The 27,634-nt window shown below is 37.7% G+C and overlaps 1 protein-coding gene across 12 annotated transcripts in view; it reads left to right on the top strand.

The window, feature by feature from the left end:
* Positions 1-27,634, top strand: part of DTNB (dystrobrevin beta) — a 398,765-nt gene that overhangs the window by 66,255 nt on the left and 304,876 nt on the right. For all 12 annotated transcript variants that reach the window (XR_008915458.1, XM_056813141.1, XM_056813139.1 and 9 more), the window contains exon 3: positions 4,863-4,943. Coding sequence is in view for 11 of the 12 variants with exons in the window: in XM_056813141.1 (XP_056669119.1) it covers positions 4,863-4,943 (81 nt within the window). In the remaining variant the exon portion in view is untranslated. The remainder of the gene's footprint in view (positions 1-4,862; positions 4,944-27,634) is intronic.

Genomic DNA, 27,634 nt, shown 5'->3' with positions numbered 1-27,634 from the left:
AGGTATAATTTTTATTTTTTTCAAAGAGAAATTTATCTTTCAATTTGACTTGTGAATTCTAGTGCTTGATACATTGTCTGGCATATACTAAGATTAACAAGTGCTTATTGACTTGATTTTAATCAATGTAGGGAATTTCTGTTGAGAAACATCCCATTACTTGGCTTATTATGAAGGTTTGTGCATTTTATAGTCCTAGAGAGTTGTCTGGAGTACAGAGGTTAAATAACTTTCTGAATTATAGTGACAGTATATGCCAGAAGCAGGACCTGAACCCAGATTTTGCTGTGACTGAGACTGACTGTCTACAATGTTGTATTGCTACAAAAAAATTTTAGAATGTATTATTGAAGATAGGTATGTGAGTATTGAGTACCTACTTCATGATATGTTAGATTCACCTGACTCATTCAAGATGCTTTGTAGATTTTATAGTTTTTTTTTTTAGACAGTAAAATGGTAATGACTAAAAGTTAGTGTAAATCGTACTAGATAGTAAGTTAATCACCATTGAAAAAAAAGGATTGTCCTAACCCTTTATGGGCTCAGCAGAGCAGATTCCTTGTTTGGGAAATGTAAGCTTCTTTTGCGTTCTCTAAGATTTAAATTAGACATTGTAACATAGGAGATATGACATGTCAGTTTCTATTATCCATACAAAAATTTCTAAAGGCAACATTCATTAATCATTGCAAATAAAGATGAGCTGGATTAGCAAGGATTCCTGGGACAAATCTATTAGGAAACATAGGAGGCCAAGTAAACTAAACTTCAGGAAGGTGATTGCTTTATTTATCAAGTAATTGAAACAGATACTAGAAAATAAGCTTTTTAATTTATATTTATTCATATAGATCATAAGATAGCTGTAGAAAAATAAAAGCCATTTTCTCTGAGGACTAAGAGAAATTTTAATACTGCCTTAAATATGAAGAAATAGATTTGTTAATGATAACTTTTGGTCCTTAGCTCTTCACAGATTTACATTTGATTATGCCTATAAAAACATGGGCTTTAATTGTGAGAAGTTTGCCTATCACCCAAAATGGAGCTGTTGTGGAACAAAGTGGATAAAATAAAATTTTTTTTTAGGAAAACATTTCTTTGATTTTTTTCTGTATTTTCAGTGTGCCCTGTTTAAGTCTCATACTTTAATGGTCTAAAGAATTAGACTATTTTGCTTTGGAAAGTTTCAAACTAGAACCAATCAGGTTTAAGAACTTTAACATGATATTTCAATGTTCTTTGGTTCTCATGATCATATTTCAATACTTTATATATCTGTGCGGATTATATAATCTCTATAGTTAAATACGATCTGCTGAGATTGCTATGCCCGTCTCCCCCCTCCCCCCGCCCACTGATAGACTATAAACCTAGTTCTGCTAGATTTCAAGCCCAGCACTCTAACATCATGCCATGCCATCTTGATATTTGTGTTTTAGGGAAGTGTTTTTATTAAAATGTAATTCTACATATTTAAATTATTGGTATTTATCTATTTGTGAATTATTTGTTGCTCAGGGAAATTTGCTTGATTTTTCAAATTGCATTGATTTAAGACATTACAAAAATGTTGATTTTTGATGCTCTTTGAGACAATACCAATTTACTAACAAATGTGGATAAAATAAATTAGTGTTGTTCAAATACAGGCAGAGAATAGAGATTTCAAGGGAAGCACTTAAGGGGAAAAACCAGTTCTGAGCTGAATAATGTTTTGATTCTTGTTAATAGTGTAAATTCTGTATAAAAATGGATTTCTTCTTTTAATACATGATGTACTTTCTATATTAAAAGAAGACACTGGTCTGGTAGGAGGAAAAACACATATGCAACATTACATAGGGTCATTAGAGATTTTTGGAACAATGTTCTTTATGAGATCAAAGGAAAAGTCCTTCTGAAAGGATCTAAGGATAGTTTCTGGTAGTATTTGAATAGGGTTCTAAAGGATGAGTAAGAATTGAGCAAATGAAGAGAGGCCATTTTAGGTTTAGAGATTATCAGTCAATCAGCAAACGTGTATTAAGTACCTACTATGTACATACAAGGCATTGTGCTGAAGTAGTGTGAGCAATTCAATTTAGCCACAAATTTTCATTAATTGCCATACTCTACATATAAGGCTGGGACAGCTAGGTAGTACAGTATGGAGTGCTGGTCCTGGAGTCAGGAACACTCATCTTTCCTGAATTCAAATCTAGTCTCAGACACTTACTAGCTTTGTCACCCTGGGCAAGTCACTAAACCTTACTTCAGTTTATTCATTTGTAAAATGAATTGGAGAAGAAAATGGCAAACTACTCCATTATCTTTGCCAAGAAAATCCTAAATGGGATTACAAAGAGTAGGACACAATTGAAAAATGACTGAAAACAACATACCAAGCATACAATAAAACAAGAAAAAAGGAAATAGTTCATTCCCTCATGGAGAAGTGGTGATCTGTGGGGTAATCTTTGGAAAGAGCACTCAGACATAAGTAGAGGGGTTAGTATTAACAAAGAGAAGGCTTAAAATATATTCATATGTGGGGGCAGCTGGGTAGCTCAGTGGATTGATAGCCAGGCCTTGAGATGGGAGGTCCTAGGTTCAAATCTGGCCTCAGACACTTCCAATCTGTGTGACCCTGGGCAAGTCACTTAACCCCCATTGCCTTGCTCTTACGACTCTTTAGTCTTGGAATCAATATACAATACTGATTCTAAGATGTAAGGTAAGGGTTTAAAAATATATATATATACATATATATATATATATTCATATGAAATAAAACTGGGAACCAGATTAGAACCAGATTTTGGAGAGCCTTAAGTTATAGGGTAAGTATTTCCTTTAAGAAAGAAAACCATTATAGGTTTTTAAAATAGAGGAGTAACATGTTCAGATCTGTACATTAGAAAGCTTATTTTGGTGACCAGCTAGAAGGTTATGACAGTAGAAAAGAGAGAGAGATTGATGGTTCTAGTGATAGGGGAGTAGATGCAAGAAGTACCATGGACTGTAAAGATTAAAATTTTTGGGAAGCTGAGGCAGGTAGAAATTAGTTTCTCTCTGCAAGGAATATTATATTTTTAGAGATTTATTGAAGATTAAGGATTAAAGAAAATACAGGATAAGAAAGCACGTGGAGGGCCTAGACACCCTCACCTACATTATGAAAAAAGCTGCCTCTGCTTGTAAGCGGAAACGGGAAAGACCCGCAAAAGCCTTTCCAATCAGGTTAAATACCCCTTCTCGATCTCGGCCCAGGTGAGAGTTCAGTGATATTACAAAGCATTCTGGGGAAGTGGGCCAAGGACTTCTGGGGATTGAAGTCCTGGATTCAAGTCCATTTTTACAACTGTAGTACATTGGATATATAGGGTATAAATAACTTAATTTAACAAATACATTGTATACCTACTATACATAAAGCACTAGGGATACAAATCAAAAATAAAAGAATCTCTGTCCTTAGATAGTTTATGCATGAAGGAAGCATCAAAGATGATCCCAAGGTTATGAATCTGACTGACTGGGAAGACCATGTTTCTACTTTAATAGAAATATGATGTTGAGGAGAAGATCATGAGTTAAAATTACATATTGAGTATGGAGATTTTGGTTAAGATGGAAATGTCTAGGAAACTGTTGGAAATGTAGCTCTCCTACTCTGGATTAAAGTTACACAGAAACACCGATACAGTCACATACACACACAAATACTGATATAATCCATAGATGCACCCTCCATCTTCCTAGATCATCCTTGGATCACAGACTTATCGTTCAATTCTTGTTGAGTACTGTAGCAGTTAAAATTAGTTTCTCTGCTAAAAGTATTATATTTTTAGAGGTTTATTAAAGGTTAAGAAGTAAAGAAAATACAAAATAAGAAAGCATTTGCCTAGGAGAGCCGAAAGGCCCATTTAATTTCACTTATACTACATCTTCAGAGATGTGTGTGCTAGGAAGCAGAAGCAGGAAGAAGAGAGAGACCCAAAGTAGGCGGAGAGTCAGCCTAAATACAATTTCTGTTCTCGGCCCAGGTGGGAATTCAGGCAAGGTTACAAGGCATTTCGGGAAGTGGCCAAAGACTTCTGGGAATCGAAGTCCGGGGTTCAAATCTCCATTTTTACATTTCCTCGTTTGGGAAAAAGATTTTCCCCCAAAGGATCACGAAAACATAATCAACTTACAGATTATAATAATTTGAGGATAAGAGGAAAAAAGAACAAAACCAATAATTGCTGGATGCATTGACAAAAAGCCAGTTAGGGGGCAGCCCCCTTTGGCATGAAAGTATACATACAAATAAATGTTCAATCATACTCAAAGTTCATTCTTGATCTTCTCGTGCAGCTTGTGGTCTGGAGCATTTTCATGGTGTCTTCTCCAAACAGTTCAGTTTCTGGATTCGGAGAGGTAGCATCTTTCTTAACCTAAAATTCTTCTTAAAAGGGATTTAAAATTTGCAATTTAAAATAATATTTTTACATTTCCCTGTGAAGAGGGTGATTGAAAAACATAGGATCACTTAGGGATGCATGGCTGAGTTATGAGGTATATGAATCAATTGGTAAGAGAAATTAAAAAGACATCAGAAAAATCCAAATAAAAAAAAGAAAATTTCTGGTTGAAAATATAAACTATCAAAGTCTTAAGTGTAAAAATTCCAACTAAAGGAATCTCCATTTTTACAGTACACAAAGCCTTGGTAAGACCTGCTAGATTTTTCCACTTTCTGCTATGCTGTTTGAGAACCCAGCATAACCTCATGAAGCATTGGAATGGGATTGTGTTAAAAAATGTGTATATATATATATATATATATATATGTATATATGTAATATGTATGTTTTGTTTTTGATTGCCAGGTGCTCAGAATTTTGATGTCATCAGGCTATCAACGTACCGGACAGCTTGCAAACTAAGATTTGTACAAAAAAGATGTAATTGTAAGTTAGTCTACTTTTTGACCTTTTGAAATCACGTGTAGTTCTTTTTAATACCTAGTATTACAATGTTTTTTTTTTTTATAAAAACCCTTACCTTCCGTCTTGGAGTCAATACTGTGTATTGGCTCCAAGGCAGAAGAGTGGTAAGGGCTAGGCAATGGGGGTCAAGTGACTTGCCCAGGGTCACACAGCTGGGAAGTGGCTGAAGCCAGATTTGAACCTAGGACCTCCCGTCTCTAGGACTGGTTCTCAATCCACTGTGCTACCCAGCTGCCCCCCTAGTATTACAATGTTAAGGAAATTTAATATACTTATATAGCAATGTTAACTGTATTATACCTTATCTTTTATCCATGTATGTCTTGTCTTGTCTTTTTTTAAAATTGTATTTAATTAGTTAATTTAGAATATTTTCCCATGGTTACAAGATTCATGTTCTTTCCCTCCCCTCCCATAGCTGATGTGCAATTCTACTGGGTTTTACATGTGTCATTGATCATATCCTATAATGGACACTCAACCATTATTTGTTTTTGTTGTGTGTGTGTGTTTTTTTTTATCATATCAGCACATTTTAAATAGGAGGGATTTATTTTTCCTGTTTTTTTTTTAATGAAATGGGTTTGACAAATTTGCTTTGCTTTTAAAACAACAATTTTTTGATACATTTTGCCATTATTTTCATTTCTTATCACCTTTTATTTCCCAACTTGTCCTAACAGGGAAATGTACCTTATAACAAAGAGAAAAAGAAAAGAAAAGAAAAAAATTCAGCAAAATTAACCAACCCATAAAAAATTCTGACATTATATGTATCATTCATTCCCCACCTCTGCAAAGAATTGGTGTTGGGGGATGCAAAACTCTCTCTTGGGACCTTTTTTCTTTTCCTTATATACTACCTTACTTAATGATTTCATCAGTTTCCATAGATTCTACTATCATCTCTTTGCAGATGATACCTACCCCTAGCATTTCTTGAGCTCTAGTCCTGCCCCACAAACTGCTTTTTGGAACTTTCAAATTGGATGTATTGTAAGCATCTCAAACTCAATGCATTTAAAGAGAATTTATTATCCTTCCTATTGCTTCCAAAGTGATCTGTGATCTGGGGTAGAGTCTGATCACTCTCTGCTTGGTCTAAACTCTTCATGTTCCTGTGATCTGCATTTGGGTGCAAATGATGAGCTTCTCCCATTTGGAGTTCCAGTAGATTGCTTCTGGACTTAGCCATTGATAGCCAGCTGGAAAGCTCTGCTGGTTCAGAGTGACAGAACTTCATGCTTCTTTCCCTTTGTTCTGGATTCCTGCCCTGGTTTTTCTATTGCAGACTTCATGTGAGTCTAGAAGCTGGAAGTGAGACCCCATCCTGCTCTTCAGATCTGAATAGCAAAACTTCTACTTATATCTGAACTTGCTCCTTTTAGTATATACCTTTCTAACTGGGCAGAGAGTTACTCTTTTAGGCTTGCAGGGTCTCTGCCAGTATAAATGCTAATGGCTAAGATTCAGGACCATGAAGAAGACTGTAGATTGTGTTTGAAACTCTTTGGCCTTCATGGCTTATATACAAGATGAACCTCATCTTTCCTATCTGGGCTATGGCATTCCTATCCATTTTTCTTGCTTCTTGATCATTTTAACTGTAGCAGATAGGTAATATAGCAGATATAATTCTGGACTTGGTATCAGGAAGACCTGAATTAGAATTTTGCCTCAAATACTTATTAGCTATGGGCCCTGGCCAAATCAGTTAACCTCAGTTTGCCTCAATTTCCTCATCTGTAAAGTGGGGATAATAATAGTACCTACCTCCCAGGGTTGTTGGAAGGATTAAATGAGATTATATTTATAAAACATTTAACAAACCTGAAAGTGCTATATAAGTATTATTATTATTATTATTGGTGCTGATAATAATAGGAGTTTGTATGATATAAGGTGTTCTTTGTTGCCAGCTTTGGGATTTTAGTTTAGTTTAGAGAGGGGGAAATAAAGTGGAAAAAAATAAAGGGAATAGGTTTGGCTTATCCTACAGCCTCAACTGTAGAATCTATAAGATATTCTTATGTCCTAGTGGGTGTGGGGGAGCAGGGAGGCTTCTTTTCTAGGGTAACCACCCTATTTAGGAGAGTTTAGCCTTTATGGAAAGTCAGACTTTGACCTTAGGAATGTGATGTTAATGATGAATAAAGGACCATTGAAATATTTTTTAAAAATAGAAGTAGAATACACTTACATACATATGTGTATAGATATGTGTATAGATATATATGTACATACATGTTTTTATGATAATAAAATTGATTTGATAAGTCACTAATAATTTAATGAGTGCTTACCATTTCTAGGCATTGTGCTAAGTCCTGGGAATACAAAAAAGACAGAAAAAAAACCCACAATAGAGCCTGAAGCCTACAGTCTCTACTTTCAAGGAGCATACATTGTATTGGTACAACATGTAAATAGCAAGGTACATTTAAGAAATGTACTGAGCATATGAAAATAATCAGAAAGAGGAACACCTTAGCAGTGGGTCAGAACCAGGTATAGTTAGTAAGGCATACATAAATACAGAAGGTGTAGTACTTTTTCAAGAATTCTTTTGTCTTTCAACATGTTCAGCCCATACCTCTGCCTAATGATAGTCATTTAGAATAATGAATAATAATTTTAATAGTAGTAATAAAATTTTTTCCTTGAGACATTTTTTTTCTCTTGAGTAGCCAAGAAAGTATAATAAATGAAGAGAAAAGAGTATAGAATACCTGCTGGTTTATCTGAATGTTTCATTAGTTAGGTTATTTGGAAAGAATGGGACATAGAGACACATATGTAATAAATGTGTCTTTCAGTATTTGAGAAGAGGGACTTTATAAAAACTTTTTAAAAAATCTATAACTGTTTTATAAGACTACATTTATTCCATTATACTTTTAGTGGCTTCATGTAATATTCTGGCACTTCTATCCCTACTTTCTAAATCAACAAGCATGTATTTCATCTGGAATGTGAAAGGAGGGCTATATTTGGGTAGGCAGTTGAAAAGTTTGTAGCATGAAGCTGGAAGAAAACATTAGCAATACAAAACAATGCATAATTATAATCATTCAATATAGGATATTTTGGAATTCTATTAGAAAACTGTATTTTCTGGCTTAATATGAGGAGTTTCTTTTAGATACAGAAAAGGCCCTATTTTGTTTTTTTGTGTGTGTTATACAAGGACAATGTTGACTGCTGATTGTTGATATTGAGTAGACCTCTGTTGTGGTCTGTTAGTTTTATGCTTTAATGTCATGTTGTATCCTTTAATGCATGCAAGTCAGTAAAGCTGCTTTAGGTTCTTTCAGCATGCTTTAGATTCATTCATAAGTTGGAGTCAATAGCATATTACCTATTAGAAGGAAGGGAGGAGCCAAGATCTTTTAAAGAGCAGATTCCCAAAGAGCATCTTAAACATGCAGCAGTTATTTCCAATTCAAATCAATAAGCATTTATAGTGGCTGCTATGTGCAAGGCAGATTGCTGAACACTGGAATACAAAGGGAAAAAAGATAATTCCTATCCTTTTGGAATTTATATTCTACAAGAAGCATATATCATGAAGTATGCAGGATTAATAATTCATCTATAGACCAAGAAACAATGAAGAACAGTTATTGTACCCGGCACTATATGGGTTACTTTTGTTTTCTAGCCTTAGGTGATCATTAATCATCTTCTTCTCCTCACTCTCCTTCTCCTCTTTCTCCTCCTCTTGTACCTCTTCTTCCTTGTCTTCCTTCTCCTCCTTTCTTATTCTTCTTTTTTTTTTTCAATTGTGAATCAACCTTCCTGCTAGAGAAAAAGTTCCAAGTATTTGAGCTTTGGCTTTCTCTACTTTCACTTATTTGAGTGGATAAGATTATTGAACAAGATAGAAGCAATGTTCCAGGAAAGAAGTCAGAAGTTTTCAGGGAAAATGGGGTAGGTGAGTTTTTAACTGGTGTCATGAGGCAAGAGTATAGAAGACTATGACAAAACTATGACTGTCTTCCTGGCCTGTTCTGACAGGCAGAGTTGTTGTATGACCTGGGCTTGAGAATGCTTTTACTCCCTCTCCTCTCACTCTCTTATAAACCCTTTGCAATCTGACTTCATTCAACTGAAATTGTTCTTTTTAGGGTTATCATTAATCTCTTAATTGCCAAGTCTAATGACATCTCAGTCCCAACCCCCCTTGACCTCTTGGTAGCATTTGATACTATTAATGACTGTCTCCTGAATTCTCTATCCTCTCTAGGCTTTCATGACCTTGCTTTCTTCTTATTCTCCTGTCAGTTTGACTGCTTTTTCTGTTCTCTTTGCTGATTTTTCATACATATCACTCCAAGGTTCTGTCCTATATTCTCTTCCCATCTCTCTATTATTTTATTTGGTGACCTCTTTAGTTTCGCTGAGTTGTACTATCATTTTTATGTCATTAATTGCCAGATCTATATGTTGTCTTTGTGTCTCTGCTGAGCTATAGTCATTTATCTTCCTTTGCCTACCTGTTGGCCATCTCAAACTGAATGTCTTATAGGCATCTCAGGCTCAGCATGTCTAAGGCTGAACTCAGTATATTTCTCTCCATATCTATCCTATGTCTGAATTTCTCTGTGTGAGATTTAAAATGGTTGAGGTCTTAAACTGTAGTGATTAAAATAGTGGAAGATATAAATTGTGATAGATATAAGAGAGGGTGAGTAAATTTGACTGCAGAAATATGTTTCACTACAGTGTCTTGGGTTTTAAAATCAAATATAAGGTGGTCGCCAGGGAAATATTCCCAATTATTCAAATACCCAAGTCAGTTGGGTTTTATAGAGATTTTAATTAACAATACAATGAGTAATCAAAGAAAGAGAGAGAGAGAGAGTAAGAAAGGAATAAATATGAAGGGCCTTAAGCCAATATGGCCTAGACCTGAGTCTTAAAAGAGAAATCAGTCAGTTTTTTAACCCTCACCACAAGGACTGACTAAACAAGGATACTAGTGACACCAGGCCAGCGTCCTTCCTCAAAGAGTCTTCCAGCCAGAGATTGTTTCAAAGGGCCTCTCTCAAGAGCCTCCAGAGCTCCTACCCCAGAGGGACAGAGCCCCTCAGAGGAGCTCCTCCTCCAGAATGAGAGTCAGAAATCGAGAACCTGAATGAAATCCAAGCTCTTATTTTTAATGGCAAAATTTCCTCTGTCACCTCCCCTAAGTCCTTACATCTACCAATCACTGTAGATGTTTCTAAAGGACCGCCCATTTTGAATTCACAGCTGAGTAGTTTTGATCTCTTTAGTAAGTCAGAAAAAAATGCTGCTGTGTCAACAAATTTCATTAAGAAAAAACCTCTGAATAAGTTATCACCCTTTTAGGTTTAAGTAGTTTACAAGTTGCCCCACCTTTATAGGTACTTAGTATCCCATTGTATCAATTCTAAAAACAGTCATAACTCAAAGAATTTCCTGTCTCTTCCATAAGCATGGATCAAAGTACTTTCGTTGTTTAGCAAGCAGTTTTCTGTCCTAAAGCAGTCTTAAGTAGGGTGGAGCAGGGACACTCCCATAGCTAGGAGCCCCCACACTCAAGTAGAGTTCTCACCATCTGCTAGGGAATTTTTTAAAGTAGAAGATTCCCCAATGGGGGAAACCCCTAACATTCATAAGTCTGAGAAATTTTGAGGTTTACATCTGTCACTATCAAAGCCATGCTCATAAACTCAATATTTTCTTCAACTTATTACTTGGACTCATTTTTACAACTCATTTCCCTCATATTCTCACCCTGAATGTCTGATCCATTGCTAAATCTCCTTTCTACCGTATCATCTGTTGTTTATGTTTTCTCCCCATGTATACAACTATCACCACTTGGATAATTGCAGGAGCCTCTCAACTTGTTTCAGGTCTCTCCCTACTTCAATCCTTCCACTTAGCAGCCACAATTTTTCTGTAGTATAGAACTTACTATGCCATTGGCTCAAAGAGGTCCAGTAGCTTCCTATTACTTTTAAGATCAATTATAAACTCCTCCTTTTAAAACATTTTAAACTTTTTTATAATCCGCTGTGTCCTGCCTTTTCAGCCTTTTTAGAACTTATTACCCTTCCCATACTCTCTAGTCCAGCAATTCTTCAAACAATAATAACCTTCCTTGCATTTGTCTGCCTTGTCCCTGGTGGATGCTCCCTCATCCCTGTTTGTCTGGCTTCCTTCAAGCCTCAGCTTAGATCTCCTCCTTCAGTAGCGCCCCCCCCCCCTTTTTATTATCAAACCTTCTCTATTCATATGGCCTTTCATCCACTCTGCCCTTGTGTTATTACCTTTCTTTCTATCCTGAAGACTTAGTGCAGTGTTTGGTACACAGAACTTAATCAATGCCAGCCCACTGACTGGCTGAAGAGGACCTTGTCTAGGACAGAGCTAATGAGGCAACAGAACCAGCAACAGAAGAGGTGGGGCTTAATAGGATAATTATCCTAAACCATGGGTCGCAGGCTAGGAAGAAGAGAGTAGCTACATAGTTTGGAAATTTTCTTCTTTGCTGGAGGAGCGCACTGCTTTCTGCCAGCGCTGGACGGTGGGACGTGCCTTAAGCTAGCAGTGAGGAGGGGGCTATATGAGCTAAAGCCCCCCTGGGACCCGGAGTTGCTAAGTCAGCAGTGAAGGGAATAAATTCCATGGTAGGAAGATTCCTGGGGGTGGCACTAGGGAAGAGACCAATAGAAGTTGGATTTAGATATCCAGACACTTCAAAGGGTTGAGGAAGCCTGAATGCCCTGGAATGCTCTGGGGCAATTTGGTGCCCCAACGGCGCCCCCTCGTGGTTAGTGCCCTTAATCGCAGCCTTTGCTTTGGACTGATCTGTTCCCCAAAGAGAAATGCCCGGCACATTTGGGGATTCACGTCATTAGAGAGCAGAAGTAATCTTGTATCTCTGACCTTATATAACGGAGAAGGAGATCATTTCAGAGGCTGATTCTAGATTTTCTGAAGAAGTCTGAAATCTTATCTTTAAGGAGACACTAAGGAATCATTAGTAGGCAGAATGCTAGGACAAGAGACTTTTAATAGTTGGATGTAGACCTGACATTGTAAAGTAGTATCCACTATTCTTTCTTTTTTGAAAACCCTTACCTTTCTGTCTTAGAATCAATGGCCTGTATTGGTTTCAAGGCAAGAGAGGGGTAAGGACTAGGAAAGTGCGTTAAATGGCTTGTCTAGGGTCACACAGCTGGGAAGTGCCTGATGCCAGAACCTAGGACCTCAGGTCTGTGGGCCTGGCTATCAATCCACTGAGCCATCCAGCTGCCCTGGTATCCAGTATTCTTTAAGAAGTGATACAGAGCTTGTAAGACTCCTCATACCCACTGATTATTAACTATGTTTGCTTTTCCACATTGAACACATTTAAAATAAATAGGTACTAGAAGAAATCTGGAATGTTTCACTAAAATTTAGGTAGAAAGCTGGAGGATTTGGAGTCAGTTTTTTATTGTCATTTTAGGTGATCCTGAATTTGTAAAAAAATACAATATGGGTTTGAAATAATGATGTGAGGTCACAGAAAGATACCTGATTTTCTCTGCAATATAGCTTTTGATACTAGAAAGATGGATGAGGGAGAGAGTATAAATCCTGCAAACGGGAAACAATATATTTGACAGGAAGCTTGCTCACTTGATTGAGAAAGCTTTGAATTCTATTTAGAGGATTAATTAGTTAAAAATAGCAAAATCATATCTAAAGGAAGACCATGTGTGATATAGAAAACTTTAGCATATGTGGGGTCCAGTAAGCTTTAGGTGAAAATGATAAGAAAGATACTTGTCATAAATATTCATGACTCTAGATATCTATTTTCAACATAAGCTAACAAACTAAATTAAATTTTAAAGCAATGAAAGGAAGACATCATGTATTATATATGTATTGAATAGAGGAATAAATTCATGGTTTTGGTATAACTTATAGTGTGATAGCTAGAAAAAATGATGACTTTAGTGTCAGAGAACCTAGGTAGAAGTCTTTTTTAAACTTACATTCCATCTTAGAATCAATACTGATTCTAAGAGCAGAAAAGCAATAAGAATAGGTAAGTGGGGCTAAGTGACTTGCCCAGGGTCACATAGCTAGGAAATATCTGAGGCCAGATTTTAACCCAGGGTCATCTATTTATAGGCCTCGCTCTATCTGTTGAGCTCTAGCTGTGCTTCAAGTCCTGTTTTTGATGCTTATTACCTATGTGACCTTTGGTAAGTCACTTCAACTTTATGATCCTCAATTTTTTCATTTGTAAAATGCAGAGTCAAAGATTGTAGTATTATAGATTGTGGAGCTGGAAGAGACATCGTGTTTTATCTAATTTCATTGTCCCAACATAAAGATGAAAGTTGTCTAAGATGGAAATTCATCTTTGATAGTTAAGGTTAATTTTGATTCTGAATATTGAGAATATTAACAAAAAAAGATCCTGGTGGAATAGTGCTTAACATATTGGTAAAAAAAGTTTGCATAAATATATGGGTAGCTAGTTGGCACAGTGGATAGAGTGCCTGGAGTTGGGAGGACCTGGCTTCAAATCTGACCTAAGACACTTATTAGCTGTGTGACCCTTAGTCAGTCACTTAACTTCATTTGTCTATCGCTTGCTCCTCCGTCTTAGAGTCATTACTAAGAAAGGATTAAAAAAAAAGTCTACACAAAGATATTATTTAAAACATTAAATAATTAAATGCTTATTCCATTATTTTATGAATTTAAATGTGTTATATCATCTTTGGTTAGATTTTTTTTGGTTTCTAAACATTTTATAAAATTTTAAAAATAATTTATCTTTATTTCAAAATTTTTATTGCTGTCTTAAAAATTTTTGCTTTTTTTCCAGCCAGTAATCCACATTCTCACCCTTCTACCCAACTCCCTGCCCCCAATTTAGAATATAGAAAAAATACAATCAAAACAACTTTCCACAGTATCCATGTCCAAAAAACATTTGTCTCATTATACATTTGGAATTCTTTATATTTTTCAGAAGATGGATAACGTCTTTCATCATTAGTCCTCTGCAATTATGGTTGGTTATGCCAATAAGAGTTCAAGACAATAGTATTGCATCCCATTTATATATAATAACTTGTTCATTGATCACCTGATTTATAGGTTCCTTTCTCAGATTCCTTTTCTCTGCTACCTCAAGAAGAGCCATAATTTTCTTTTAACAGTTTTGCTTAGGACTAATCCTTTCCTTAATCTATTTTCCTATCTTTCTCACATTTCCTTCCTATTTCCTTGTTGAGTGAAAGATATTTATGTACCCAACTTTGTGTCTATATCCTTCCTTTTTTGATCAGTTCATATGAGTTCAAGAGAGAGGTTCAAGTGTCAGCCACTGCCCTTCTGTTCCCTCATCATTTGTATAGATGTCTTCTTGGGCAGAATAATTACATGAGATAATTTTCCCTAACTTACCTTTCTTCTCTCTTCCTCCTTACTCAGTTATTTCTTTTCTTGTATATTTCCATTTTCCTCTAAGATCATCAGAACATAAGCCTTATCTAATTGGACTTCCTCCATAACCCTTGATGATGTTATTGTTCAGAGTGGATATATGCATCATCTACCCATACTTGAAAGTAAGCAGTTTAATAGTTCTTTATTAATGTTCATTCTTATTTACCCTTTAATATTCCTCTTTGCTCTGGTATTTGAACTTCAGTATTTCTCAGCAGCTCTGATATTTTCATCAGGAATGCCTGGAAATCTTCTATTTCCTTAAAGATTCATCTTCCACCCTCTTATCATTATATTCAATTTTGCTAGTTAAGTTATTCTTGTATGTTAGCTATTAACCTTTGCCTTCTAGAATATTACAAAATTTCCAGGACTCTATGGTGGAGATTGCTAAATCATGTGTGAACCTGACTATGACTCTTTTGTACTTGAGTTCTTTCTTCATTTTAGAGTTTTGTTCAGGAGCTAACTAGTAGATTCTTTATATTTCTACGTAGCCCACTGGTTCTAAGAGATTTGGGCAGCTTTCTTTGAAAATTTCTTGAAATAGGATTTCAGATTTTTTTTTTTGATTGTGGCATTCAGATAATTCAATGATTCTTAATTTTTTCTCCTCAATCTATTTTCAAGGTTGTTTTATCTATGAATATATTGTATTTTTTCTGTTTTTTAATCTTTTGCTTTTGCTATACTATTTCTTGTGTCTCATGGAGTCATTGACCTTTATTCAGTCCATTCACATTTTTAGGAAGTTAATTTCTTTGGCAAGGTTGTGCCAAGCTGCTAATTCACGTCCCAGTTTTTTTCTTCCTTAGTTCTCATATCTTTTCTATTTTTTCCCTTTAGTATTATCATTCCATTTATAAAAACATAAAAACTCTTGCTCCATATCTTTCAGGCATTTGAGTTGAAATTTTATCTGAGGTTTTACTTGAAGATATTTTGGAGTAATTTTCTTCTGATATTGTATTTTGAGCTTCCTTGTCACCATAACTTTTTATGGTGTGGTTCTTTTTTTGTTTGCTCATTCTTCCAGCCTTCTTTCTGACTTCGGATTTGATGTTAGGACTAGACTCTGCACACATCTGGAGAGAAGGTCTGGGCGGGTTCTTTTGAGATACTGAGTGTTGTGTTATTCTAGCATCTCAGGAATAGAGTAGGAATCTGGAAGCTTTCATTGCTCCTGAAGTGTCCTGTTTTAGGGCAAAGTCTGATTGTTACCCCTCTTCCCAACTAGTTCTGCTAGTTTATGACCTGGTTTTGTGTATGAGCAAGAATATATTGTTCCTATACTCAGCTCCTGTTGCCTACCTGGACAGCTCTTTTGGTTCAGAGCCAGAATTGTAGGCTTCTTTTTGGCCTTTTCTTCTTGCTTGTCTCAGTAGGTTGGATGAAATGTCAGAAATGAGACCCTACTTTATGCTGTGGGATCTGAGCCACATTGTTTCTGAACTTCCTTCTTTCTCATGACCACTCTACCTCAGAATACTACTCTCCTGCATAGAATTCTTTTTCAGTCCTTTCTGGATTTGTGACCCAGAACTGAGTAGTGGTCAAAAAGTTGCCAGTTTGTACCTGCCCAATAAGAGTCTGGTGGTGCCTTGGTAGAGATCTAGGATCTTCTTTTGCCCCCGTGCACAGCTTTTCCCTTGGTGCTGGAGTGCTTCAAATATAATGCTTTGACCCTTTCCCTAGTGTCCACTGACCTCCCTGTCCATTTGTGTATTCTGAAGCAGACTGGATAAAAGACTATTATTTTTTTTTGTGGATTTTCCCATCGACATTCAGTCTGATACATATTCTAGATCTGCTTAAAGTAGTTTTATGGAGAGGAGTTTGCCATTCTGTTTCTTACCACTCCACCATCTTGGCTATACCTCCATTGATATCTTTTTTAAACATCACCTTAAGTTCTGAATATAATTATCCCATGAAATAGAAAAAGGAAAGTAGAGGATAAAAAAGACATGTAAATTAATGAATACACCAAGTGAGACTGACAGTATTTACAAAAGGAGAAAGGTATATTACATTTAGTTTTTATTCTGAATTTAATAAACACTGAAAATAGAGAACATTTCCATGTACAAAGTGGAATAGAAAAGAATGTTACTTGTAAAATGCTGATCTTTATTATATATAAGTTGCTTTTAAAATAGATATAATAAATTCAACATGCTGGTTTTAAAGCTCAAACTTCTATATACATTTTAAAGAATTCTTTTGTGACCCTCTTTTAATTTTTTTTTTTACAATTGGCAAGTGAAATTCATTGATTACAGGCTTCTAAGATTTCCCCTTTATCCTTCATGTTAGAATGGGCTATTCATTTATAAGTACTCTATTAGAATTCAGTAAAAGACAACTTATTTTTATCTAGGGTTCATGCTTAAAAGTACAGACAAATTAACAAGATTTAAGGGTAAGCAATGCCAGTTTAAAAGCCAGAGGAAGTGGAGATAGGATAAATCCACCTGGTCCTAGTGCAACAGCAAAATTTCTTCAGACAAGTTAGTCCTTAAGCAGGTCAGTGAGCCAGACAAAGTTCCAAATGCATGTTTATATTCAGTTCAAGATAGTTGCATTCTTCCCTTGCAATCAACTAACCTATGATGCTAGGTCTGCACACACTTGAGTCCCCATCAGGGAGTTCGAGTCCAGGTTTCTCTTCTCTTGTGTAGCTTCTGTCTCCTTCTTATCCTTCTATCTCTGGCCATTCAATTGATCTCTTTGCTGATAAGGGGCCACCCAGTTAATAGTTTGTGCACTCAATGCAACCTCTCAGAAAATGGATCAATTCTCTGCTACTTATACTAATTTTGACCTAACAACACCAAGAAAACAGAGATTCTCGACCAGCCAGCACCACACCATCAATATGTGAAATCATTGGTTATAGCAAATGAAGAAATTTTGAATTCTGTGGATAAGTTTGCTTACTTTGGCAGTATACTTCCTAGGGATGTCCAGACATAGGTAATGAGGTTGATATATGCATTGCCCGAGTTAGCTCAGTGTTTGGGAGGTTCTGAAGGAAATGTAGGAGAAAAGAGGTACAGTTTAATTTTGGTACTTGACAGTTTTAGAATTCATCAAATTTGATATTGACACATTTTGATGAGAAAAATTGTTTTGGTATTAAATGCTTGGCACTTGATGCATGCTAGAACTTGTTATTGCAATCTTGGGAACCGAAGGCTTGCTACAGCTGAAACAAAGGATCATGTGTTAGCCTTGGTGTATCTCTTTCACAGTATAGAACCCCAGTCAATCTTGTGTTCACTTTTTGTGGCTTTTGTGACATTTTTGAGATATATTTTATACAAACAAGTCATGAATCCAATGAAAGATAGTGAAAATCCCCAGCAGAAAGGGAAATTAGTTAGAACCATGATAGAGGTTAAAAAAAAATCATTGCGAAATAAGAGTGGTACCTGTTTCAGATCTATCATTAGAATATATTGTATGCTGAGAACAATAATCTCCATCATCGTGAAAAATAAAGAGGCTATCAAAGCAGCTGATATTGCTAAAGAAGTGAAAGCTGTGATGAAACAGATCCCAGGCATTAGAGGAGGTAGAGAAATTGTTATTGATTTAGATAAAATGAAAAAGTTAGCTGGTGATAGCATTTCCAAGGCAATAATTCGTGAAAAGGCAAGACAGTTACATACTGATCAGTTGAAAAACAAGCCTGTAGCGAGTGCTGATAGTGGTGAAGTGTTTAAAACCAGTCATGGCTGGTTTGATAATTTTAAAAAGTCAAGAGGCAGCCAATACCAAAATAAAAGCTACTGAGGAATTTATGAATGATTTAAAAGATTATGTAGAGTCTGGGGCATTCATTCCCCAAAAGATGTTCAACTACAATGAGACTGGCTTATTTTGGGAGAAAATTGCTAAACAGAACCTCTCAAGAGAAGAGAAACCAATGAAGGACAGGCTAACTCTGTTGTTGTGTGGGAATGAAGTTGAAGCCTCTCTTAGTTTACCATAGTGAAAACTCATGAGTTTTCAAGAAAAATAACTAAGCTATAGGTGATGTAGAGGTTGAATACTAAAGCTTAGGTCATGAGACAATTTTTCACTGAGTGAATGAATGAGGTACTTGATTCAACTGTGAGAAAATATTTACAGGACAAAGGTTTGCTGCTAAAAACTCTTCTTGAATTAGACAGTACTAACAAGGTTGGAAGATGACTTATGTGAGGAGTTCAGCTTCATAATTGTAAGATTATTGCCCCCCTAACAGAACTCCTCTGATTCAGCCCATGGGCCAGCAAATCATCTCTAATTTAAAAACAAGCAAAAAAACAAAACCTCTACATGAAGGCACTTTTCCAAAGGTACTTTGAGGTGTCCTCTGCTACAGAGTTGACTGTGCATGAATTCTGGAAGAATCATTTTAATATCCTCCACTGCCTTCATCTTATTGATAGAGGCTGGGGGGAAGTCTCTTACAGGACCATGAACTCTGCCTAGAGGAACTTATGACTAGAAGTGGTAACTCAAAGGGACTTTGAAGGCTTTGAGACTAAACCAAGCCACTTGTGATGGATATTGTGACTCTGGGCCAGTCCATGGGTCTAGAGGTCAGTGGTAATGATGTGGAAGAGTTAGTTCAGGAGTATAAAGAAGAGCTCAGCACTGAGAAGTTGCAAGAACTAAAAAGGGTACAGTAGCAGCTAGCCAGTAGTGGGGGAATTTTTTTCAGGTGAGGAGGAGGTGGCAAAAGAGGATGTCCACACTTCATTAATCAAGGAAATGTGTACAAAATAGGTGGAAGTGCAAACTTTGTTGAAAATATCACCCTGATAAAGCTTTTTAACAAGCAGAATTGTAAATTCGTTAATTATCAGACCATTTCCCACTTTAGAGGAATTTTGAAATTCAGGAAAAAAAAAACACCAAACATCACTGAATAGTTTCCTGTGAAGTTCATACCTGGTGAATCTCTAGCAGGGTTCAGTGGTAATAATGGATGGAAAAGAGAAAGAAATTACTACAGAAGGGCAATTTCCCATAGATATTGTGGAAGAGGACTCTTCTTTTAGACAATAACATTTACTCTTCCCACCATTCCCTTAGACCATGAACTCTCAATACAGGCAAAGTTAAGTTAAAATTATTTTATTTAATCTAATTATTAGTTTTTATTTATGTCTATGTGTTATTAATGTTTATTTAGTATGGGGTACTCAGGGAGGGGTAGTATCTCTGGTATGGAGGGCTTGTCGTGCCCTCCTAGTGCAGCTCTCCAGCCTCTGACCCCCACCTGACACCCAGCTCTCACTTGTGGCTCCCAGTAGCTGCCAGCATGCGGCAGTGGCTACACCCCGGGCAACGGCTTCGACAGGCTGGCCAAACCTTGTGAGGGTAGCCATCGGGTCGTCGACCCATGGTGAACCAGGGCCTTGCTCACCCAGCATGTGAAGACTGCTTCGTCTGAACAGACGGAAGAAACCAATAAGAAGGTTCAACGGCTGAGAGGGTGACGCAGCAAAGCACTGTGGAGTGCTTAGGGCGTATTGGAGCACAAAGGACAACACGGCCATCCAATGCAGCTGAGGAAGTCTCCAGACGTAACAATTTTTCGTGCCACTGGACCCAGGCTTCCAACGCCGAGAGAGTGGGACTGTCACTGTGCATCGGCTTTTCCACTTAAATCTCTTTCACGCACAAGTATCTTTGTGCACACTCATCTATCCTAATCCCGTCCACCCTCTTCAAGACCTGCGGTGATGGGGGAGTGACGACGCAACAGGTAGAAGTGAACACTGGCAGTTGTAGTCATGATCCTGCACGTAGGCGGCCCATGGACAAGTGGTCGCTTGGCCCTGTGGGCAGCAGGGACATTTGGCAGCATCCTGGGCGACTGAGCAGCCCTCTCTAGGACAGCACTGCTCACCCTAATCAAGGGAGGGGACTAGAAAAGGTGTCCCAAACATTGCCTGCCCTACAAACACCCGGTCAGCACACCGCAGCTGGTGGGTCATCCCCTTTAAGCAGTCGAAATCAAAGAAAAAATACAAAGAAACTCCTACTAGGAGCATGGGACATCAGGACATTACTTGATAGAGAGAATACCCCAAGACCTGAGAGAAGAACAGCTCTAATCGGTAAAGAACTGGCGCGATATAACATCGACATTGCAGCCTTAAGCGAAAGACACTTACCAGAAGAGGGATCACTCAGCGAACCCACCACTGGATACACCTTCTTCTGGAAAGGGAGAGCCTCAAATGAAGACAGAATCCACGGTGTTGGCCTGGCCATCAAGACCAGTTTGCTCAAACAGCTGCCAGACTTGCCTGTGGGCATCAGCGAGAGGCTCATGAAGATCCGTTTGCCTCTCAGCAAATACTGGTATGCCACAATCATCAGCGCATATGCCCCAACACTGACCAGCACAGAGGAGACCATCGAGCAGTTCTACTCTGACCTGAGTGCCGTCCTGCACTCAGTGCCCACAAATGACAAGCTGATACTACTGGGAGACTTCAATGCCCGCATTGGCCAGGACCATGAAAGATGGAAAGGAGTGCTCGGCAAACACGGTGTGGGCAAAATGAACAACAACGGCCTACTGCTACTCAGCAAATGCTCAGAGTTTGAACTCACCATCACGAACACTGTGTTCAGAATGGTGAACAAATATAAAACAACGTGGATGCACCCAAGATCAAAACAGTGGCATCTCATTGACTACATCATTGTACGCCGGCGAGACATCCAGGATGTAAAGATCACCAGAACCATGAGAGGAGCTGAATGCTGGACAGACCACTGATTGGTTAGAGAGACTCTTCAAATGCGCATTGAGCCTTGCCATCCAAAACTCGCCCAGACAGTTCGCGCATTTTACAACTTGAGTCGTCTTAGAGATCCATCTTATTTGCAAACATTCCAGTCCTGCCTGGACAACAAGCTGTCTGCCAAGGGACCACTAACTGGAAGCTCAACCGAGAAATGGAACCAGTTCAGAGACGCAGTGAAGGAAACATCAAAGGCAGTCCTAGGCCCAAAACAACGCAACCACCAGGACTGGTTTGACGAGAACAACACTGCTATTGAAGACCTATTGAGCAAGAAGAACAAAGCCTTTATGGAGTGGCAAAACAACCCAAACTCTGCTCCTAAAAAGGACAGATTCCAGTCTCTCCAAGCCATGGCGCAGCGTGAGATCAGGAAGATGCAAGACCGATGGTGGGAAAAAAAGGCAGAAGAAATCCAGCAGTTTGCTGATATGAAAAACTACAAACAATTTTTCAGTGCCCTCAAGACTGTCTATGGGCCATTAAAACCCACCACCACTACCTTGCTATCCTCTGACGGTGACACTCTCATAAAAGATAAAAAAGGCATCAGCAACAGGTGGAAAGAACACTTCAGTCAGCTTCTCAACCAACCCTCTTCAGTCAACCAAAGCGCCCTTGATCAGATCCCCCAAAACTGCTCCATTGAACAACTTGATGTCCCTCCTTCAATAGTGGAAGTCCAAAAAGCCATTAAACAAATGAGTGCAGGCAAGGCACCCAGTAAAGACGGGATCCCAACCGAGGTGTACAAGGCCTTAAATGGAAAGGCGCTCCAGGCATTCCACATAGTGCTGACCAGCATATGGGAAGAGGAAGACATGCCCCCAGAACTCAGAAATGCCTCCATTGTAGCCCTATACAAGAACAAAGGCTCACGAGCAGCCTGTGACAACTACAGAGGCATCTCACTACTCTCCACTGCTGGAAAGATCCTCGCCCGTGTTATACTCAACAGACTTCTGTCATCTGTTTCAGAGCAGAACATGCCTGAATCACAATGTGGCTTCCGACCAGGTCGCAGCACCATCGACATGGTCTTCACAGTGAGGTAAATGCAGGAAAAATGCCTTGAGCAGAACCTGAGTCTCTACATTGTCTTCATAGACCTGATGAAGGCGTTCGACACAGTGAACAGGGACGCATTGTGGGTGATCCTCAGCAAGCTCGGTTGCCCAGCAAAATTCATCAAACTGATCCAGCTCTTTCATGTCGACATGACAGGGGAAGTCCTATCTGGTGGAGAGACTTCTGATCGCTTCAACATCTCCAATGGTGTGAAACAAGGCTGTGTCCTCTCTCCGGTACTATTCAACCTATTTTTCACCCAAGTATTATGACATGCTGTGATGGATCTAGACCTGGGCATCTACATCAAATACCGACTAGATGGCTCACTATTCGACCTTCGCCGCCTGACTGCAAAAACAAAGACAATAGAGAGACTCATCCTGGAAGCTCTCATGGCCCACCAAGAAAATCATCTCCAAACCATTGTGGACAGGTTCTCCACCGCAACAAAACTGTTTGGCCTAACTATCAGCCTCAGCAAAACAGAGGTCCTGTCCCAACCTGCACCAGGGAGGCCAACTAACCAGCTGTGCATTACAATCGACAGCACACAGCTTTCTAACGTCAACACTTTCAAGTACCTGGGCAGCACCATCGCCAATGATGGGTCCCTAGACCACAAGATTAATGCCAGGATCCAAAAGACCAGCCAGGCACTTGGGCGGCTGCACTGCAAAGTCCTCCAACACAGAGGCTTAAGCACTGCGACGAAGCTCAAAGTGTATAATGCAGTGGTCCTCAGCTCGCTCCTGTACAGCTGTGAAACATGGACACTGTACTGGAAGCACATGAAACAGCTGGAGCAATACCACCAACGCTCCCTCCGGTCAATCATGAGGATCTGATGGCAGGACCGAATCACCAATTAGGAAGTCCTCGACAGAGCCAACTCCACCAGCATCGAAGTCATGGTCCTCAAAACCCAGCTATGATGGTCTGGACACGTCATCCACATGGACCCACAGCGAATACCAAGACAGGTATTCTATGGTGAACTGTCAGCTGGACTCAGGAAACAAGGCTGACCAAAGAAAAGATTCAAGGATCAGCCAAAGTCCAACTTGAAGTGGGCTAGCATTACACCAAAGCAACTAGAACTCGCTGCCTCTGTCAGAAGCAGCTGGCAAACCCACATTCACCATGCCGCCACCACCTTTGAAGATGAGCGACGTCGACGTCTTGCCGCTGTGTGTGAAAGCTGACACCAGGCCACAACCGCACCTCCCGTAACAACTGGAGTCCCATGCCCCATGTGCCACAAAATTTGCGCCTCAGCCTTTGGACTCCAAAGCCACATGAGGGTACACCATAGATGAAACTGCACAAAGACAATAGTCATTCTCGATCACTGAGAGACTACCACTACTACTAGTAAAATACAACTTAATGCATATAATGCCTAATAAAACCTGAGTTTTCTGGGTATTTGGAATGGATTAATTCAGCTTGCATTATTGCTTGTGGGAAAAATTCATTTCTTACTCGACCTTTATGGTACTTAACCTGCCTTCTGGAGTGAATTAATGATGAATACCAGGATATCACTGTATTAGGCTGCCTTCCAAACCAAAGATCTACAAAGCTGCTATGCTGACTTTATTGTTTTATGCCTGTGAAACATGGACAGCCTACCAGCACCATGCCAAGAGATTGAATTGCTTCCATTTGATTTATATTAAGAAGATCCCAAAGATCACCTGGCAAGATAAGGTACTGGACACTGAAGTTCTTTCTTGAGCTAAACTGCCAAACTCAAATTCAGTTGCCAGAGAGCACAAGTCCATTGGGCTGTCCATGTAACCCAAATGCCAAACATGTTTGCTTAAAAGACTAGAAAACTTGAACAAGTTAGGTGCTTATACAGAGGTTAGAAGATGTGATATGAGAGCACTCTCAAAGTCTCTCTGAAGAACTTTGGTATTGACAATGAAACATAGGAGACACTGGCACAGGACTATCTTGCATGATGTTCCCTCATTAAAAGTTTTGTGCTGTATGAACAAAGCAGAATTGTGATTGCTCAAAAGAAATGTGAAATGCTCAAATTTACAGACATCTCCATTGCAGATATTCATAAAATTTGTGCCCAACTTGTGGAAGAGCCTTTTGAGCTCTTATTGATCTGATCAACCATAGTTTAGTATACCATACATTGATCTCACCATAATGATGCCATTTTGGTCCTCTTTGATTATGAGGGACAACAATCAATCAGCTTGTAATTCTTCTGAGAAATGTTTATTCCTATTTGCTAACCAACTGATCCACTGTTAAATAATTCTTCCTTATTACTTATATTAGGTTATAATTTATTTCATATCAGAGATATTTGATTTAAAGACTGTCCACCCTAAAAATACCTGAGCTTTCCTTTTTTTTTAAACCCTTACCTTCCATCTTAGAATCAATACTGTGTATTGGTTCCAAGGCAGAAGAGTGGTTAGGGCTAGGTAATGGGGGTTAAGTGACTTGCCCAAGGTCACACTGCTGGGAAATATCTGAGGCCAGATTTAATCCTAGGACCTCCCTTCTCTAGGCCTGGCTTTCAATCCACTGATGAGCTTTCCTTTTTATCCTAGCTGCATTGATTTTTTCATGCAAAAGCTTTTTACTTTAATATAAAATACCTGTTTATCTTTTGTGATTGTTATCTTTTCATGCACTATTTTAATGTTTTCTGTGTTAAAGGGTAACAAGTACCACATTACTGTGAAAGCACATAATAGCAATGGTAGTAGTAGTCATTGTAGTAGTAATGACATGATCACCTTGGGGAGGAAAAACTTGTCTTTTTTATAGCTATTTCCTTAGCACTTAGCAAGTTGTTTCAAGCATAATAAGCATTTTTAATTGTTCAGTTGAAATACTAGGTTTATGTAGTACTATATGGTTTTATATTCTACTATTTAGTGACTAGGGTGCCATAACTAGAGTGCAAAGTGATTTTGTTATTGAAAGAGATAGACAGTCATATGGATAACTGGTTATGTTTACCTTGGAATTGATAACAGTGACTCCTTATCCTTGAAAATCGAATAGGGATAAAGACTAGAAAAGGAATTAGAACAGAAATAATAAATGCAACCTTTTCAGATCACAAAGAAACAAAAGTAATAATTAGTAAGAGTATATGGAGAGGCAAATCAAAAATTAATTGGAAATTAAATAATAAGATTCTCCAAAATCAGCTAAAGAACAAATAATAGAAACAATTATTTCATTGAAGAAAATGACAATGATGAGATATTCTTTCAAAATCTATGGGATGCAGTTAAAGCAGTACTTAGGGGGAAATTTATATCCTTGGGTTCATATGTTAACAAATTAGAGAGGGCAGAGGTCAATGAATTGGGCATGAAAATTAAAAAACTAGAAAGTGAACAAATTAAAAATCCTCAGATGAAAGCTAAATTAGAGATCCTAAAACTCAAAGGAGAAATTAATAAAATTGAAAGTCAACGAACTATTGAGTTAATAAACAAGACTAGAAGCTGATACTTTGAAAAAAACAAATAAAATAGACAAAGTACTGGTCAATCTAATAAAAAAATGAAAGAAGAAAACCAAATTTATAGCATCCAAGATGAAAAGGGAGACCTCACCTCTAATGGAGAAGAAATTAAGGCAATCATTAAAAGTTATTTTGTCCAATTATATGGCAATAAACATGGCAATCTAGGTGATATGGATGAATATTTACAAAAATATAAATTGCCTAGATTAATGGAAGAAGAAATAGAATACTTAAATAACCCCATATCAGAAAAAGAAATTGAATAAGCCATCAAAGAACTCCCTAAGAAAAAATTCCTAGGGCCTGATGGATTCACAAGTGAATTCTATCAAACATTCAAAGAACATCTAATCTCAGTATTATGCAAACTATTTGACATAATAAGCAAAGAAGGAGTTCTGCCGAATTCCTTTTATAACACAAATAATTGTACTAATTCCAAAGCCAGGTAGATCAAAAACAGAGAAAGAAAACTACAGACCATTCCCCTTAATGAACATAGCTGCAAAAATCTTAGGTAGAATGCTAGCAAAAAGACTCCAGCAAGTGATCATTAGGATTGTTATTCATTATGATCAGGTAGGGATTTTTATACCAGGAATGCAAGGATGGTTCAATATTGGGAAAACCATCCACATAATTGACCATATTAACAAGCAAACCAACAAAAATCACAATTATCTCAATAGATGTAGAAAAAGCCTTTGACAAAATACAACACTCATTCCTATTGAAAACACTAGAAAGCATAGGAATAGATGGGCCTTTTCTAAAAATAATAAACATTATATATTTAAAACTATCAGCAAGCGTCATATGCAATGGAGATAAATTAGAAGCATTCCCAATAAGATCAGGAGTGAAACAAGGATGCCCATTATCACCTTATTATTTAACATTGTACTAGAAACACTAGCAGTAGCAATTAGAGAAGAAAAAGAAATTAAAGGTATTAAAATAGGTAGTGAGGAGACCAAGCTATCACTCTTTGCAGATGATATGATGATCTACCTAAAGAATCCTAGAGAATCAACTATAAAGCTAGTGGAAATAATCATCAACTTTAGCAAAGTTGTAGGATATAAAATAAACCCACATAAATCATCAGCATTTCTATATACTTCCAACTCATCCCAGCAGCAAGATTTAGAAAAAGAAATTCTCTTTAAAATCATTATAGACAATTTAAAATACTTAGGAATCCATCTGCCAAGACAAACACAGGAAGTATATGAACACAACTACAAAACACTCTCCACACAATTAAGACTAGATGTAAATAATTGGGAAAACATTAATTGCTCATGGGTAGGATGAGCTAACATAATAAAAAAGACAATCCTACCCAAACTAATTTACTTATTTGGTGCCATACCCATCAAACTATCAAAAAACTTTTTTATAGAATTAGAAAAAACAATAACAAAGTTTATTTGGAAGAACAAAAGATCAAGAATATAATGGGAAATAATGAAAAAAATGCAAAGGAAGGTGGCCTAGCAGTACCAGATCTTAAACTGTATTATAAAGCAGTGATCATTAAAACCATATAGTACTGGCTAAGAGACAGAAGGGAGAATCAGTGGAATAGTCTTGGGGTAAGTGACCTCAGAAAGACAGACTATGATAAACCCAAGGATCCCAGCTTTTGGGACAAAAATCCACTATTTGACAAAAACTGCTGGGAAAAATTGGAAAACAATATGGGAGAGATTGGGTTTGGATCAACATCTCACACCCTGCACCAAGATAAACTCAGAATC

The sequence above is a fragment of the Monodelphis domestica genome, chromosome 1 (assembly GCF_027887165.1).
Source record: "Monodelphis domestica isolate mMonDom1 chromosome 1, mMonDom1.pri, whole genome shotgun sequence".
Classification (NCBI taxonomy): domain Eukaryota; kingdom Metazoa; phylum Chordata; class Mammalia; order Didelphimorphia; family Didelphidae; genus Monodelphis; species Monodelphis domestica.
This window is presented reverse-complemented; position numbering and strand designations above follow the sequence as displayed.